The 14,141-nt window shown below is 51.1% G+C and overlaps 1 protein-coding gene across 5 annotated transcripts in view; it reads left to right on the forward strand.

Annotated features, from left to right (window-relative positions):
• The window catches only part of B4GALT1 (beta-1,4-galactosyltransferase 1), a 49,787-nt gene that overhangs the window by 21,485 nt on the left and 14,161 nt on the right, over positions 1–14,141 (forward strand). Inside the window, exons 2-4 of one of the 5 annotated variants that reach the window (XR_014247594.1) lie at positions 5,187–5,422; positions 7,498–11,379; positions 11,420–11,507. Coding sequence is in view for 4 of the 5 variants with exons in the window: in XM_082402443.1 (XP_082258569.1) it covers positions 5,187–5,422; positions 6,565–6,732 (404 nt within the window). In the remaining variant the exon portion in view is untranslated. The other 4 variants (XM_082402443.1, XM_082402444.1, XM_082402445.1 and 1 more) reach the window with 4 other exon arrangements.

Below are 14,141 nucleotides of genomic sequence, written 5' to 3' on the forward strand. Positions count from 1 at the left end.
ACCAACCTTGAGTGGGTCTGAGAAGGCTTCCTAGGGGAGGTGATGTTTGAGCTGAGGCCAGGCAGCTGTTGGATTGGTGATAAGGAAGTCCTTGGAGAATTCTGGAGAGCTTCTCTTCCCTGAAGGACTGGGGAGAAGATTTGGGATGAGCCCCATGCAGCAGATGGTGCTTCTCATTTTTAGTGTAAGGGGTTACAAGGGGCATCATGAGTTGGTGGGACCACTGCAGACAACTGTCATTCCCAAGCCTGGGGATTTAGTAGTGCCTGGCTTGGCTTCCAGCATACATCTGGCCGTCGGAAGACTGGTACAGAGAAAAATGGCTCACCCACAAGAGCCTGAGGAACGACACTGTAGTGGGGCTGAGGGGTGGGCAGTGGGAGGGATGGCTTGAAGGGGGGCTATGCCATACTGTTAGGTCTGAGGCTTGACCAAGGAAGAGATTCCAACATCTCAGCTTGTTGAACCACAAAGCTCTGGGCATTGTCTAGTTCCCAAATCAGTGAATTTCATTGCTCAAGAAAAATTTTTTTTTAAAACTTGGAGGCCTGACCCATGGCTGCAAGTAAGGGTGTTTTAAAAAATTAAATTAAAAAAGATCAATCCAGCATCAAAATCCACTGTGATCATTTCATAAAAGTAAGGGGATTTTAACATTTAAAGAATAAGAAGCACTTCATCTTGGAGGAATGGGCATTCTGATATATTGATTACATTGAGCTTAATGAAGGACCACTTACATTATCTTTGACCATTTTGTCTCAGGCTCGTGAAACATTGTCACCACTCCACGTCAGGCCAAGGACTGTCTTGACCCATTGGCTGGTCAGTTGGGAAGCAGTGGCTAGATGTTCCAGCCTCTTTTGCTGAGGCTGGAGGAATGAACGAGTGGTTCAGCCAGCATGGAAGCGAGGCAGGGAGTCTGTGCTGGGCTGGCTCTAGATTCACAGGGCTTTTGATGGAGGGGCATATGTGTGTTTGGGTTTGCCGTGCTGGGCAAGGGAGCAGTGGAATCTGTCTGAGTTGAGTTCACACATTGAAGTTATTGAGCGACTTACATGCAAGGCTGTGACCTAGACTCCCAGCTGAGAGGCCCACGTGGCAGGGCTTTAGTGGGGGGAGCCGAGGACAGGCTCACATCTGCTCATCTGCTTACGTAACCCTGCTTCCCAGCTCTTAGAGCCAAGAAAACACACAAGCCGGCCCAGCAGGGCCGAGGGCTTGTGGTAGCACGCGCCACGCGCTGCACAGCAAGGGGGCCTTGGCTCGGCCCGAGGACCGTCAGGAAGCCTCAGCCCTCCGCTTCCTCCCCACGCCTCTCCCGAGGCCCCCGCGGTGGCTCTGAGACCTGCTGGCAGGTCTGTGTAGTTCTAGGCAGAGCTGGTCACTGCCCTCTTGGAGTCTGAGCTCTTTGGACTTTCTAATTAGGGCAAAGCCAGGTGTGCCACGAAGGGCGTCCCCTGCCGCGTGGCAGGAGGTGTGCCGGGCACACAGGGAGGCCTCCCGGCTAGCGCCGGCGCCAGGAAAGCATTCAGCTCCGGGTCTGGAGCCGCCACAGCTGCCAAGCACTGACCCGTCTCAGGGGTGTGAACTGGGGGGGTTCACAGAGAAGGCAGGGAAAAGAATTGCCAGATTGGGCAAGATGGGGGTCAGGGTGCTCTAGATGTGTGGGAGACATGGCGGGGTTGTGAGAGGGCACAGGGAGGAGCAGGGGAGTGAGAAAGAGGCTGTTCGGTGATCAAGCTCTGCATGGAGGCACTGGGGCAGCAAGTCCCTCGGACAGCCTTGAACCAGGGTAGTTTTCACGTGGGTCCTGCCACGCTCAGCAGGGGGCTCCTTGAAGTCAGGAACTGTCCTGTCCATCCCATCGCCTCCCGCCTCCCTGACCTGGCACACCACCTGGCACACAGTAGGTGTCCAGAAAGGATTGATTGAAACGAATTGAAAGTGGCCTTGACACACCACAGAAAATGTTTACATTAAACAAACTCTTCAGAAAAGACTCTGGCTTGATGGTTGAGTAGGCTTCCGTGGATGGACGGTCACATGCTGTTAACCCCTATGCGGGGGCTGAAGGAAGAGGAGGGGGATGGAAGATGGACCACCCAGGTTATCAGCTCCCATAATTGGGTAGACAGTGTTATCAGCTGCTGAAGGAACTCTGGAGCAGAAGCGGATTGGCCATAGGTGGTGGTGGTGGTGGTGAGGTTAAATAAGTGTTCATGTGAGTTCCAATCCCTGCAGTTTACAAATGGAAACCAGTATCCTGAGAGTGGCTGGTAGTCGCCCAAAGATCATCCAACAAGTCACTTGTAGAGCTGAACTAGGACCCAGGCAGCCTTTCTCCTGACCAGGAAACTCTACCTCAGGACCATCTTTCTGGAACTGCTGAAGGGGTGAAATTAAGACGCTTCTAGCCTGCAGGTGTCCGCTCCAGGGAGGGTGGGCAGACCAAATGTGAATTCCTGTTTTCTGGGTTGGTTTCAGAAGTTGTGAGAAGGTTGGTAGGGTGACAGTCCAGATGCCTCTTGGGTTCCCAAAAGTGGAGTTATGTTTAGCAGCATCTTCAGAAGCAAAAGTGGGGCGGGCTGGGGATGGGGTGCAGATGTCATGGGGCCTTCTGAAGTGAGAAGAGCCCAATGACAGATCTCCTTTTCATGTTTTTCACAAGTGCCCTTGTGAAAAGTGCCCTTGTGCAGCAGGGTCTCCCAGAAGGCTTTGCCCAGGGTTGGGGAGTAGAGCAACCCAGGCCTGCTGGACCCTGTGGGAAAGGGCTACCTCCATGAAAGCCCCAAGGCTTGTGAAGATGGGCGGTCCGGCTCCCCTCTGCCCATCTTGCCCAATAAGAATCCCTTGGGCTCCTTGTTATTTACGTGGGTCCTTCCCAAGATCTACCGAGTCAGGTTCTCTAGGGGAGAGGCCTGAGATTCCATATTTTTACTGATTACTTCACATGATTCTGATGATAGAATGTGTTCACACTCCTCACATTTTTTGTGGAGACAATGGCCAGGCTGACCCCTTACTTAGTTCTGGGGCATAGTACCTACTCACCTGAGGGCACCCTGGGAGGTTGGAGCTGGGTCAGCAGGCAGTCATGTGAGGGACTGATCTGTGAGGCCTCTTCCTCCAGAGACCGAAGTGCATGGCCAGGCAGAGACTAGGGCTTTTGATCCCTGAAGACCCCCTTCCTGCCGCACGGGGTCTGCCATCTGTGCTCTGTGGGAATGAGGAGAGCAAAAGGACAAGGCCAGACTGGGGCTTCGATTTTAAGGTCCTAGTCTCTCAATGACGTTAGAGGAAAGAGGGAAGAGCGTTTCTGGCAAAGGGAAAAGTGTGGGCATAGGCACAGTTTATAGGAACGGGAAGGGGGGTAGAGCTGAGACTGAAGGGCCTTGTTGCCAAGCTAAGAGGCTTAGCCCTACCTTGTCCAAGGCTATAGCCTTAGAGCCATCGGAGGGTTTTAGCAGGAAAGTGATAGGCTCAGAGCTGTGTCTCAGAAGAAAATGAACTAATGGGAGCAGGTGCTGTGATGATAGAACTGGGTCAGCGTCAGACGGAGGGAAGGTGTGAGGAGTCCTGGGGATCCAGGAGAGGGGAGAGGAGGAGGAGATGCAGGTCCACACCTGCTGACAGGCAAGAGGAGCGAGAGTCACAGCTTCCTTTTCTTGGGCTGCCTCATTTCAGGAGGGTGAGTGATCCCTGAAGACAAGAGGTGCTTGGAGAGCTACATACTATTGACAAACAAACAGGGCGGCAGAGGGCTGCACACTGGACCCTGGGTGGTTCTCACCAGCATGTTTCAGGTCAACTTGCTCTGAGTTTGTGGTCTGGGTCTGGCTTCTGTTCTGTAGTGTTTAGGTTCCTTCCTTTGTTCCTGTGGATAGTTTACTCCATAGGTAAAGCTGGTTATGCTAGAGTAACGGTTCCTAAAGTATGTTCCCTGATAAAATGATTATATGGCCAAATTTTGGGAAGTGGTGGGGTAGATAAAGTGAACTTCTTGACTGCACAGCTTCTCAGAGCTTTTGGTATGCATTATGACTTTCCAGAAGCAAGATTTAGTATGCAGCGTTCCCAAACTTATTTGACCAGGGGACGTGTTCTTCCATTGAGCATCTCACTGGGACTAGTGTTTCCTGGAACCCACTTTGAGAAAGTCTGGCCTACAGGGAATACTGGGGACCTGGGTTCAAGTGTTGACTCTGTTCCCAATTCCCTGTGTGTCCCTGGGCTAGTCATCTTTCTCCTGCCCTCCCCATGTGTGCTGTGGCAGGGGTGGTCGTCAGACTTGGAGGAGTGAGGTCCTCTCTCAGCTCCACCTGTTTCTACTTGGGAGACGGGGACTTTCATGCCTGTATCTGGATCTTCACCCTTGCCTTTTCCTCTACTACTAACCTGCCACTACCTCACAAGCCACCATCCACGTCTCATCAATTTGTCTTCTGAGCCCAGAGCTGTCTTACTAACTTAGTTCTCTCATTTGGAACCATGTTCTTCTAGGCCAGAAACTTTGGAGTTGCCCCTGACTTTTCCTCCCTTCTTCATCCCCTACTTACTCTAAGCATTCTTCTTTGATGTTTGTTCTGGCTGTTTCTTCTCCCTGCTACCCCTTAGCTCCTCCAGTCCCTCCCCGTCGAGTTTGTTTCATCTGTGCTTCACTTCCGTTCCTGAGACATGGGTTACTCATGCCACTCTCTGCCGCCTTGTAATTTCAGGCTCATTTCCTCCACAGGGACCTCCCCAACACACACGCAACACTTTCCCCCGACTAGGTTAGGTTCAGAGAGATGATGTAAGTCATCTGTCCAAGGGCACACAGCTGGGAGGTGGCAGAGTTTCAACCTCAGGATTTCTGAGAAAGTGCTTACAACAGCTTGTCAGGAGGTCTGAGCAGGAATTACTCCATTTCCATTTTTCGGTTGAGCAACATAGAGTCTGAGAGGAGTGGGTCCTAGGAAGGTGAAGTGCTTCAGAGGGTGACCAGCTGTCTGGGTTTGCCTGATACTGAAGCGTTTCCTGGGATGGTCAGTCACGCTAGTGCTGGACATGGTACCCAGTGCTGGGCCAGAGTGCCTTTTCCACAGCCACACTGCCTCCCAGGAGGAGATGCTTCCAGCGGTAGCGGCCTGGCCACCTGCAGAGTCCTGTGGCCTGATATCTTCTCCTTCCCTCCACCTCTCTAGTCGGCCCCATGCTGATTGAGTTTAACATACCTGTGGACCTGAAGCTTGTGGAGGAACAGAACCCGAAGGTGAAGGTGGGTGGTCGCTACACCCCCAAGGACTGCATCTCTCCTCACAAGGTGGCCATCATCATTCCATTCCGCAACCGGCAGGAACACCTCAAGTACTGGCTGTATTATTTGCACCCAATCCTACAGCGTCAGCAGTTGGACTATGGCATCTATGTTATCAACCAGGTGAGGTCTGGGAAGATGGAGGGAGGGAGGGAAGGAGTGTACACGTGTGTGCATGTGCGTGCGTGCGCGTGCGTGTGCGTGCGTGCGCATGCTTGTGTACTCAAATATGTGAGTAATGAGGGGTGAAGGAATGGAAGTGATTTTTTAGACATCTGGCATTTTGCAACTCCACTACCACCACCACTCCCCTCCTTATCTTGGTGCAAATGAGCTAAATGCCATACAGTGTTGTTTTTGTTTTTGTTTTCCCAAGAGTATAACTTTGGTATTTCAAGTTTATCCTGAATACCTAAATTCCTATCTTTAGACTATAACCTCCCAGCTGGAATAACACATCTAACTTATCTAAATACCAAATTCCCTTGAAATTCATCTGAAGAGACAGGATGCATTTCCATTTCTAAAAGGTCCAGTGTCCATTTCATTTCAAGATAAACTCTGGGTCTGCTTGTAGTAAGTTAGCTTGAGTAGTAAGATTGCTAGCAGTTGACAGCTTCCATCAAAGTTGAGGGACTTTGTGGGCCTTCCTTGGACCAGAAGACTTGCTTAAGAAAAACCCTGCCATCAAGGAACACTTGTCTGATGCCAGTGAGCACATGTTGACCATGACAAGACTCAGGAGCCCGTTATTAAAGCAATGGCAGTGAGCGCCTGGAAGAGGAAGCCACCATCACCAGGAGCCAGCAGAGATTACTAGGAACAGGCCACGCCAGCTGCATCTCCTTTCCCGCTTTGACAGTTGTTTTACCAGTAGATGAATGATACACTGTAGACACCGTGTCAGATCTTATTCATCAAGGCATCTGGTGGCCTCCCACAAATCTGCCTGAGCAGAGGAGAGACAGCTGTGGTCTGGATGGCGTATAAACTAGATTAGATTAAAATATATACTTGGGTAAAGAGTGTAAAAGATAGTTAGTGATGATGCCAAGTTTTTGAATTTAGGTGACTGTGGTCAAGGAAGACTTGGTGTGGGCGCCCGGGGGGAGAATGCGAATGTATAGAAAGCTTGTATTTTAGGTGAATGTGAGATTTCCCTTCAATTATAAAGTCAAAACAAATATTGGACCAGTGAAACTTAGCCACTATCTTAAATTCCTATGACATGTTTATATAGATATTCCCCACGTTTCCAATAACAGATTTCCAAACGTCCTACACCAGCTATTTCCTCCTGCCCGCCCCAGTCCAAGCTGGCAGAACAACTAGGCAAGCCAGCTTGGACCAGTGGCCCCGCTGTGCCGGCTAACACTGGACACTGCCTAGGATGGGGCTTCTCCCAAAGTGTGCTTTCCGAAATGGAGATCTGAGGCCAAATGCATCTGAGGAATGCTGGACTGAACAACATGAAGCAGGTTTCATTCCTGCAGAGCCTTCAGCGTACTGGTGTACATGACAGCCTCCAGAAGGACTCCGCACATAGTGTTTCCTGAGCTCATCTGACCGGAGAGCCGTTTTCCAAGAACCATCTCAGGAGAAGAATGTTCCGTGAATTGAACGTTGGGGAACGCAGGCCTGCATTAACACCTCCTCCCCTCCCACCTCCTTACTTTCCCTAGGATACTGAGAAACACCCCCAATTCCTATCTTTTCCCCCATGTATCTCAGCATCGGAAGTATTTTATTTTTCGTTTTTCAAACATTTACGTCTTTTTTTTTTTTTTTCTTTTTTTCTTTACGCAGGTTTTTAATTGTAAAATACGATATGCCTACTGAGAAGTGCACAGAACAAAACTGTCAGTGTAACAAATAAAAAGAGAATACTTACATAACCACTACTCGAATCTGAAAGTACTGATACTTGTCAACATCTCAACAACCTCCATACCCTTTTCTCATCACAAGCTCCTTCCCTCTTCCCAGTTAAACACCATCCTCACTACTTGACAATCATTTCCTTTAACCTGCATGCATCCGTAACAAAAGAGTTTAGTTTTTTCAACATCTAACTTTATTTATTTATTTTTTTCACACACACACACACACACACACACACACACACTGTATTTTATTTTTACAAGAGATCAATAAACTGACACCAAGCATTGTAACATTTACGTCTTTTTTTCCTCTAGTCTTGTCAGTATCGTCGTCTCTCCCCCACCCCATCCCCACTACCCCTGCCCCAGTGCGTGTCTTTTTGCTTCTTCATCTTTTCCTTCTCTTCCAAGGGTTAACTTTTCACCTTTGGTGAATAATTTCCTCTTTATCTCCCTCTCCCCCAGTTAATCTAATTTCTTCTGCTCCAGCTCTGCCCTGATGATTTCTTTGGGAAAATATGATCTGACTTCCGGGTAACCAAGTCATAAAGAAACTTGAAGTCTGCTCTACCTTTCCAGTGAAGAATATCTTGTATGGTATCTGTAAAGAACCCATAATAAAGTGATGATAGGAAACCTAAGCCTTGAAAAGAGGTGGGAGGGGAAACATTTGGAGCGTGCCCCGTCTACAGATTAGGACCTTCCTGTGTTCTCTGCTTTACTGTTATAGTAAGGGAAAGGGAGTTCGTAGCATCTGGCTTGGGCTTTGTGTACCATTTGTTGAGCAAATAGGCCTCTCAGCGTCTTCCTGTCTCAGACACCCTGCTGTCATTTTGATGCTTCATTCACCACCACCCCTAACACATACCCCATTTAAGATGAGAAAGTGCTTAAAATAGGAGGGGCCCCTGAGACATCTAGTCCAGGGGTTCTCAGACAGGTTTTTAAGAACAAAACCTCTTCCTGCCGCTTTAAAATCCTCCACAGCCCCCCATCCACAGTGGGTCACAATGGTGCTCTTCTACTTGAAGTGGGGGCCATGTCCCCATCTCTGTCCCCTGACTTCCCCTTCAGTCTTTGCTGGGGTTCACGTGTACCCCTGAGGCCAGATAGTGTGAAAACTGTTCTATCTTGCAGGTGAGGAAACTGAGGCTCGGAGAGGGGAAGTGAGGGGTAGGAAGCCACATAAGCCACAGTAGGGCTGCAGCTCGGAGCCCAGTGCCCATCTCCAAGTGCCCTCTCAGTGCGTCAGCACTCACTCCCTCCTCAAGGCCATTCAGTCCCTCCTTCTCAAAGCTGGGTGTCCAGGGCTGGGGGTGAGCACCCGGCGCAGGCTGCCTGGGTTCCGGCTCGGCTGCTTGCCAGCTCGGTGACCTTGGGCTTGAGTCCTTCACACCTCGGTCTCCTCAGTGGTGGGAGGGCAAGGTCTTAGTCCTTATTAGCACACAGGGCTGTGACGCACCCGGCACACAGTGAACCCTCGGTAAACATTAGCTGGTTTGAGTTCCTTCTCCCCCCCCCACCCCCCGCCCCATCCCGTCCCCTTCTTCCTGCCTATTTTCTCTGCCCAGGACTGTGGTGATAAACTCCTTACTGCTCTCTCCCCGCCTCCTGCTTCACCCCCGCTCGATGCCAGCGTTGAGACCCTCCCTCCCACTCGTGTGGCCTCCGTGGGGTCAGATAGTGGACTTAGGGACCACGGCAAGCCCACCAGCTTCTTCAGAGAAGGCTTGTGTCTCAAGCTCCACACACAGGGGTGAGCTTTCACGGGCTTTTGTGGCTCCTACCCTGTCCATACTAAGCTATTAACCACTTTGGTTTGGTTTAGTCCCCTCCAGTCACCGTAATGACTTCCCTCTCACAATAAGCGGGGTACAGGTGGGTGGCGTGCTTTACGGGTTGAGTAAACCTGGAGAAGCGGCAGCGTTGCTGTTGGTTCTCAGTGTCCAGCTCTCTTCCTGCCCTGGCTGGCCGGCATCTGAACATCCCATTAGGGTTCTGGCAGGTCCAGCCTCTTGGAGCCAAGGGTGCTTCTCTGAGGCACAGGTGTCCTGCCCAAGGTCCAGCACTGGGACCCTGGTGCGGAGGAGGACATCAAGACGTCGTAGCAGATGGGAGATGGGGTGCACACTACACTTCTTCATACTTTAATTGGGAAGGGAAACCAGAAAACCACCAAAGGTAAGGGGAAGGCAGGTTGTCACCTGGCAGCACTAGCCCTGAATAAGAAATACAGGATGTTTGTGAGATTAGCCGCCATGGGAATTAACAAACGGGTGAGGAATGCAGGCCCAGCTGGCCAGGTGGGCTCGTAATAACCATGGCAGCCCTTTGCCCCAGAAGCAGTGCCCAGGATCTGTCTCTCTGATTCATTCTGTTTGTATATCCCCTGGTGCCTCTGATCTCACTCAGCTGCCTACAATTTTTCTAGTTCTGGCCGTGTCATGCCCTCTCTGAACTCTTCGGTATGTCCCTGCCGTCCACAGGCGAGGGTCTAAAGGGCCTGAAGGCCTGAGCTTGGCATCTGAGGGAGGCCCTCTGCAGCCCACCCTGACCGACCTCCGGCCACCTCCTCTCAGGCCTCCTTCACACCTTTAGGCCACAGCCACGCTGGACTCGCCACCATCCCCGAGACACGCTCAGCTGCCCTCCTGTACCTTTGCTTATGCTGCACCGTCCACCTTCCCCCTGCATGCCTCCCCTTCCCTCCCCTGGTTGCTCTCTTTCTGGCCACTATGGGAGGCCCTCCCCAGCCTTATTAGCTCTGTGAAGGCCTGGAGTGGAGCTGACTTCTCCATCCGAGCTGTCCCAGGCCACATTGTGCTTTCTAGTGAGCGGGGGAGAGTGGAGGGGTGATTCCCTATGTGCGTGTTCTCCCCGCCCAGCGGCCCCTAGACCCTCAGGTCTGACTTGCTCGTCTCCCTGACCACGCAGCTCCATGCACGGTCCACCGCAGGGTCAGGGTTTGGAGCACGGAGTTGCTTTCTATGGCTCCTGCCCTTTTACTTCCACCTGCTCTCAGGACCCCTTGCTCTCGGTTCTCTGGAGAGGTCTGTGTCTCTTAGAAGTGAAGCCTCCTTTCCCCTCCAGGCCAGGTCATGACCCTCGCGAACCTGCACAGCCTGCTCCCTCCGCTCCCTCCCCCGGGCCTCTCCCCAAAGCTTCCTGTTCCTGGTGGACCAGGGGTGACCTCCCTTTTCAGGAAAAATGCAGAGAACCTACTCTAAGCCCTGTGGTGTTTGATGGTCATAAAACTCTGTGGTCTTTGGGACTGAACCTCTTTCACGGTCTCACTTTGAATTCTGGCCCTAACAGCCCCTCAGTGAGGCAATGGGTACTCCCACCGTCCCTGCTGAGGGAAGGCTTCCGGAGGGGAGCAGCTTGCTGGGGGTCCCATGACGGCTGGGTGGCAGAGCTAAGATTTGGACAGAAATCACCCGAGGCCTAAGGAATGCCTCACCTTGCCACGTGTATTCCCCTCACTGGGGAACAGCTCCACATCCACTTGGCAATGCCCCCATGAGTCCCACTGGGTCACGAGAGGGGGGCAGCAGCTTTGGAGTAGCAGCCTCAGAACCTCCTGGAAGGCTTGCCCAATTGTCATGCTTACAGGTAAAACCTGGCCTGAAAGGGGGCCCCAGCTCGCACCTCAGGAGTCTCCGTCTAGCTTTGGAATTTTTTCCCTCTTCCTTTTCATCTGTGCACAGTCGTGAGGTGGTTCTAGGCTGCTTGTCTGAGACCAAGTGTGGGCAGGTTTGGAGACCACCCTTTGCACCCTCAGTGAGTGAGAGCATCTGTCACCGCCCCTCAGCAGCTTACCTCTGTCACTGGGCCAGGCAGCTGGTTCCTAAATGAAGCCAAGACGAATTAGAGTGAAGCAGGCTCGTGAGGACAGCTGCCTGGTCCTGAGGCCCCCCTGGTTTCGTTTCATCTTGACTGTGTCTATTTACCATCACCCCGCCCTGCCTTCCATTTCCTGCCCGAGCTGGCAGCACCCAGATTGATGTGTGCAGGAGTGGGGCTCGGGAGGGGTGAGGCCAGTCCTGTTCTGTAGCACCCCCTTGCTGCGGATATCTGTACCCTACCACTGCTTGCGTGCTGCCCCAGTGATTGGTCGTTTCCTTTGCTGTGTGTTTTCCCCTCTCTCTGTCTGTGGCTCGCTCCAGTCTCCTGGGGAATGTGTAGAAGCACTTACAGGTACTCCAGTCTCCCGGGGAATGTGTAGAAGCACTTACAGGTACTCCAGTCTCCCGGGGAATGTGTAGAAGCACTTACAGGTACTCGCAGAGCTGGGGAATTGCCTCCCTGGGCATTGTTCTGGGAAATGTCATTTTCTCTGTTCACCATTGACTTCGTGACAGGGAACGACAGCTTATTAGGAATTTGCCTTTGCCCTGGAACAAGGGTGGTCACGGCCTGGACATTTGCCTCTCCTCCTTACGTCTCTCCCTTGCAGCCACCTTTGTCTCTTTTTTCTTTTTCTTTTTTTTTTTTCCTTCTAGTGGGGGCCTTTTGCTTTTATTTGTTAATCCTGTTTGTAGCAAAGCAAGCTGAAGGAGGACCTCCTCTCTGTGATCTGCTTCTTGCTCTCCACCTACTTCCTCTTCTGTGCCCTTCACCTCCTAGAGAGAGAAAGAAAGAGAGGAATGCCGACCTAACTACTGCTGTGACTGCTGCTGCTGCCACCACTGCTGCCACCCTGGTAATGTCCACGTGCCCCCAAATCCAACTCAGAGCCCAGGCCCTGCTGGTCACGGGGAAGCTGTGTAAATAATCCTGAGAGTGTGCCGTCTCGAGCCCTGGGGTCTCCCGGGCAAGGCCACGGCCTCTGTGGGCTCACTCAGAAATGCTGAGGCTGGTGGGAGCCAGCCTGTCGGGCAGAGGTCGAAGAGACTTTGCCTTAAAATCAAGCCACAGTTGTGCTCATACTGTATGTGTACATACTTTTGTATCTTGCTTTTTTTCTTAAATTCTATATCATCAGCATCTTCCCATGTTATTTCATAGTCTTCATAATCATCACTTTCCATGCCTTCATAGTAGTTGAACATGTAGTGCTACCATAATTAACATAGACATTCCTATATTAGAAGACATTTAGATAATTTCCACTTTCTCACTAGTGTAAATAATACCGTAATGAACATCTTTCAGTCTGCAGCTTATTCTGTGTTTGCTTCTTCCACATTTAGATTCATTTCCCCAGGCTAGATTTCGGATACGAGACTATGGGTTCAGAAATGGTTTAAACATTTTTCTGGTTCATAACATAAGTGGCCAAATTGCTTTCTGAAAAAGAAGCCTTTATTTTCTAAGTGTTTTTCTGCAGAAAATATCGTCTCGGTGCCTTGGGCCCTGGGAGAGAGGCAGGCATCCTGCTGTGGCTGCTGTTGAGCTGGGGTTTTAAAACTGTTCTCTGTGTTTACCTTGCCCAGAATCCCTGCTAAGCTGTTCTATTAGCTCAGTTCTCTCTGAAGGTACCTTATGGCTCTGACGTGTGTTCTAGTCCAGGAGAGGCCAAGGATGTGCTCACTCTTGTGACTAATGACTTTGGCAAACAGAGAACCACCCCCTCAGCACCCTGAACCTGAAAGGGCCCGTTTCCTTCACTTGCTGGGAGGAGAGCTTAAGTCTCAGATCAGGTTTTACTGAGGGCCCTGTCCAAGCTCAGGGCTACCATATTATTATGGTTCAAAGCCAGAGACCCAACTGTTGTGAAATCATGGGTGAGTGGATATTTGCCCTCCACAAACTCAGCATTTGTATAATCCCAGTAATTCTCTGGAGATCACCTCTCAGCCAGCCTGTCTACCATCCCAAGGCCTGCAGGTCAGTCCTGCCTCAGGGCTGCCCAGCCAGAGCTTCCTCTGCTTTCCTACCACCCATTCGGCCTAGGTCTTTCCTTTTGGCGTCTGAGTGGGCACAGAAAAGCATGAAAGAGGGTATTTCTGCAAACGTTTGCACTGCCTGCAGACCTGCCTCTGGATCTGTGGGCTTGAGAGCCTGTGGGTTACTGTCGGTATTGCGGGGGTGGCTTTGTGATGGGCAGGGCTTGTGTACAGAAGCAAAATTGTCTTTCCCATCACATAGAAATTCTGATTCTTTGAGACTCTGGGCTTCCGGTTGATGTTTCCAACCTCATTGCTGCTGTGTCTCTTGGTGGAGGAGGGGCCAGGTATAGTCAGCCCCCAAGCCATCATGGTCGGGGGATATGTGTGCTGGTGTACACACTGGGGACTGACATCCAGGGAAGCCAGGATGGTCTGGTGGATCTTCTAGAGACTGTTAGAACTTGGACAATTGGGGCTGTGGTTTTCTGTAGCTGATCATCTGTCCCCCGTTGCAATCAGAGAAAGGCTGCTCTTGCCTTAACCACAGGATTTGCCTGGGGATTAGACCAGATTTTGGTACCTTTCCTGAAAGCCCCACAAAGGCTGCTTGCAGGTGCAGTACACAGGCCGAGGGAGCAGGTGAGGCATGAAATGGGGAAGTGGAATCCTTGCCTTAGCCCTTCCGGGGAGGCATTCTCTGCTTGCCCAGTGCCATTGCCTCATCTCCGATGTCTCTCACATGAATCAGGCAACAGCTTCCAAACTGGTCTTGCTGCCCTCATTTGGGGAGTAGGGCACAAATCCCTCCTTGACGCACAAAGCATAATTCTTGTTTAAAACCGCGAGGGCTCCTGAATAAAAGATGAAACCTTGAGTAATTTAGCAGAGTTCCCAGCCTCCCTCTCCCCGACCATGTTTTGGTCCACATCCACCTTCATGTCTTATTCTGGCTTTCCCAGTCTGTATTTCTTGTAGTTCCTTGAATGCTCTCTTTTCCTCACAGCCTTTACAAATGCTGCTCGCTCTTCTAGGAATATTTTTCTCATGCCTCCCAACTAAACTTGGCTAACTTCTTCGAGGCCTTCTCTGATTTTCTAGAATTGGGTTTGTGTTTCCACCTCCACTTCT

This window comes from Balaenoptera borealis, assembly GCF_965194805.1.
Source record: "Balaenoptera borealis genome assembly, chromosome: 8".
In the NCBI taxonomy this organism is placed as follows: Eukaryota; Metazoa; Chordata; class Mammalia; order Artiodactyla; family Balaenopteridae; genus Balaenoptera; species Balaenoptera borealis.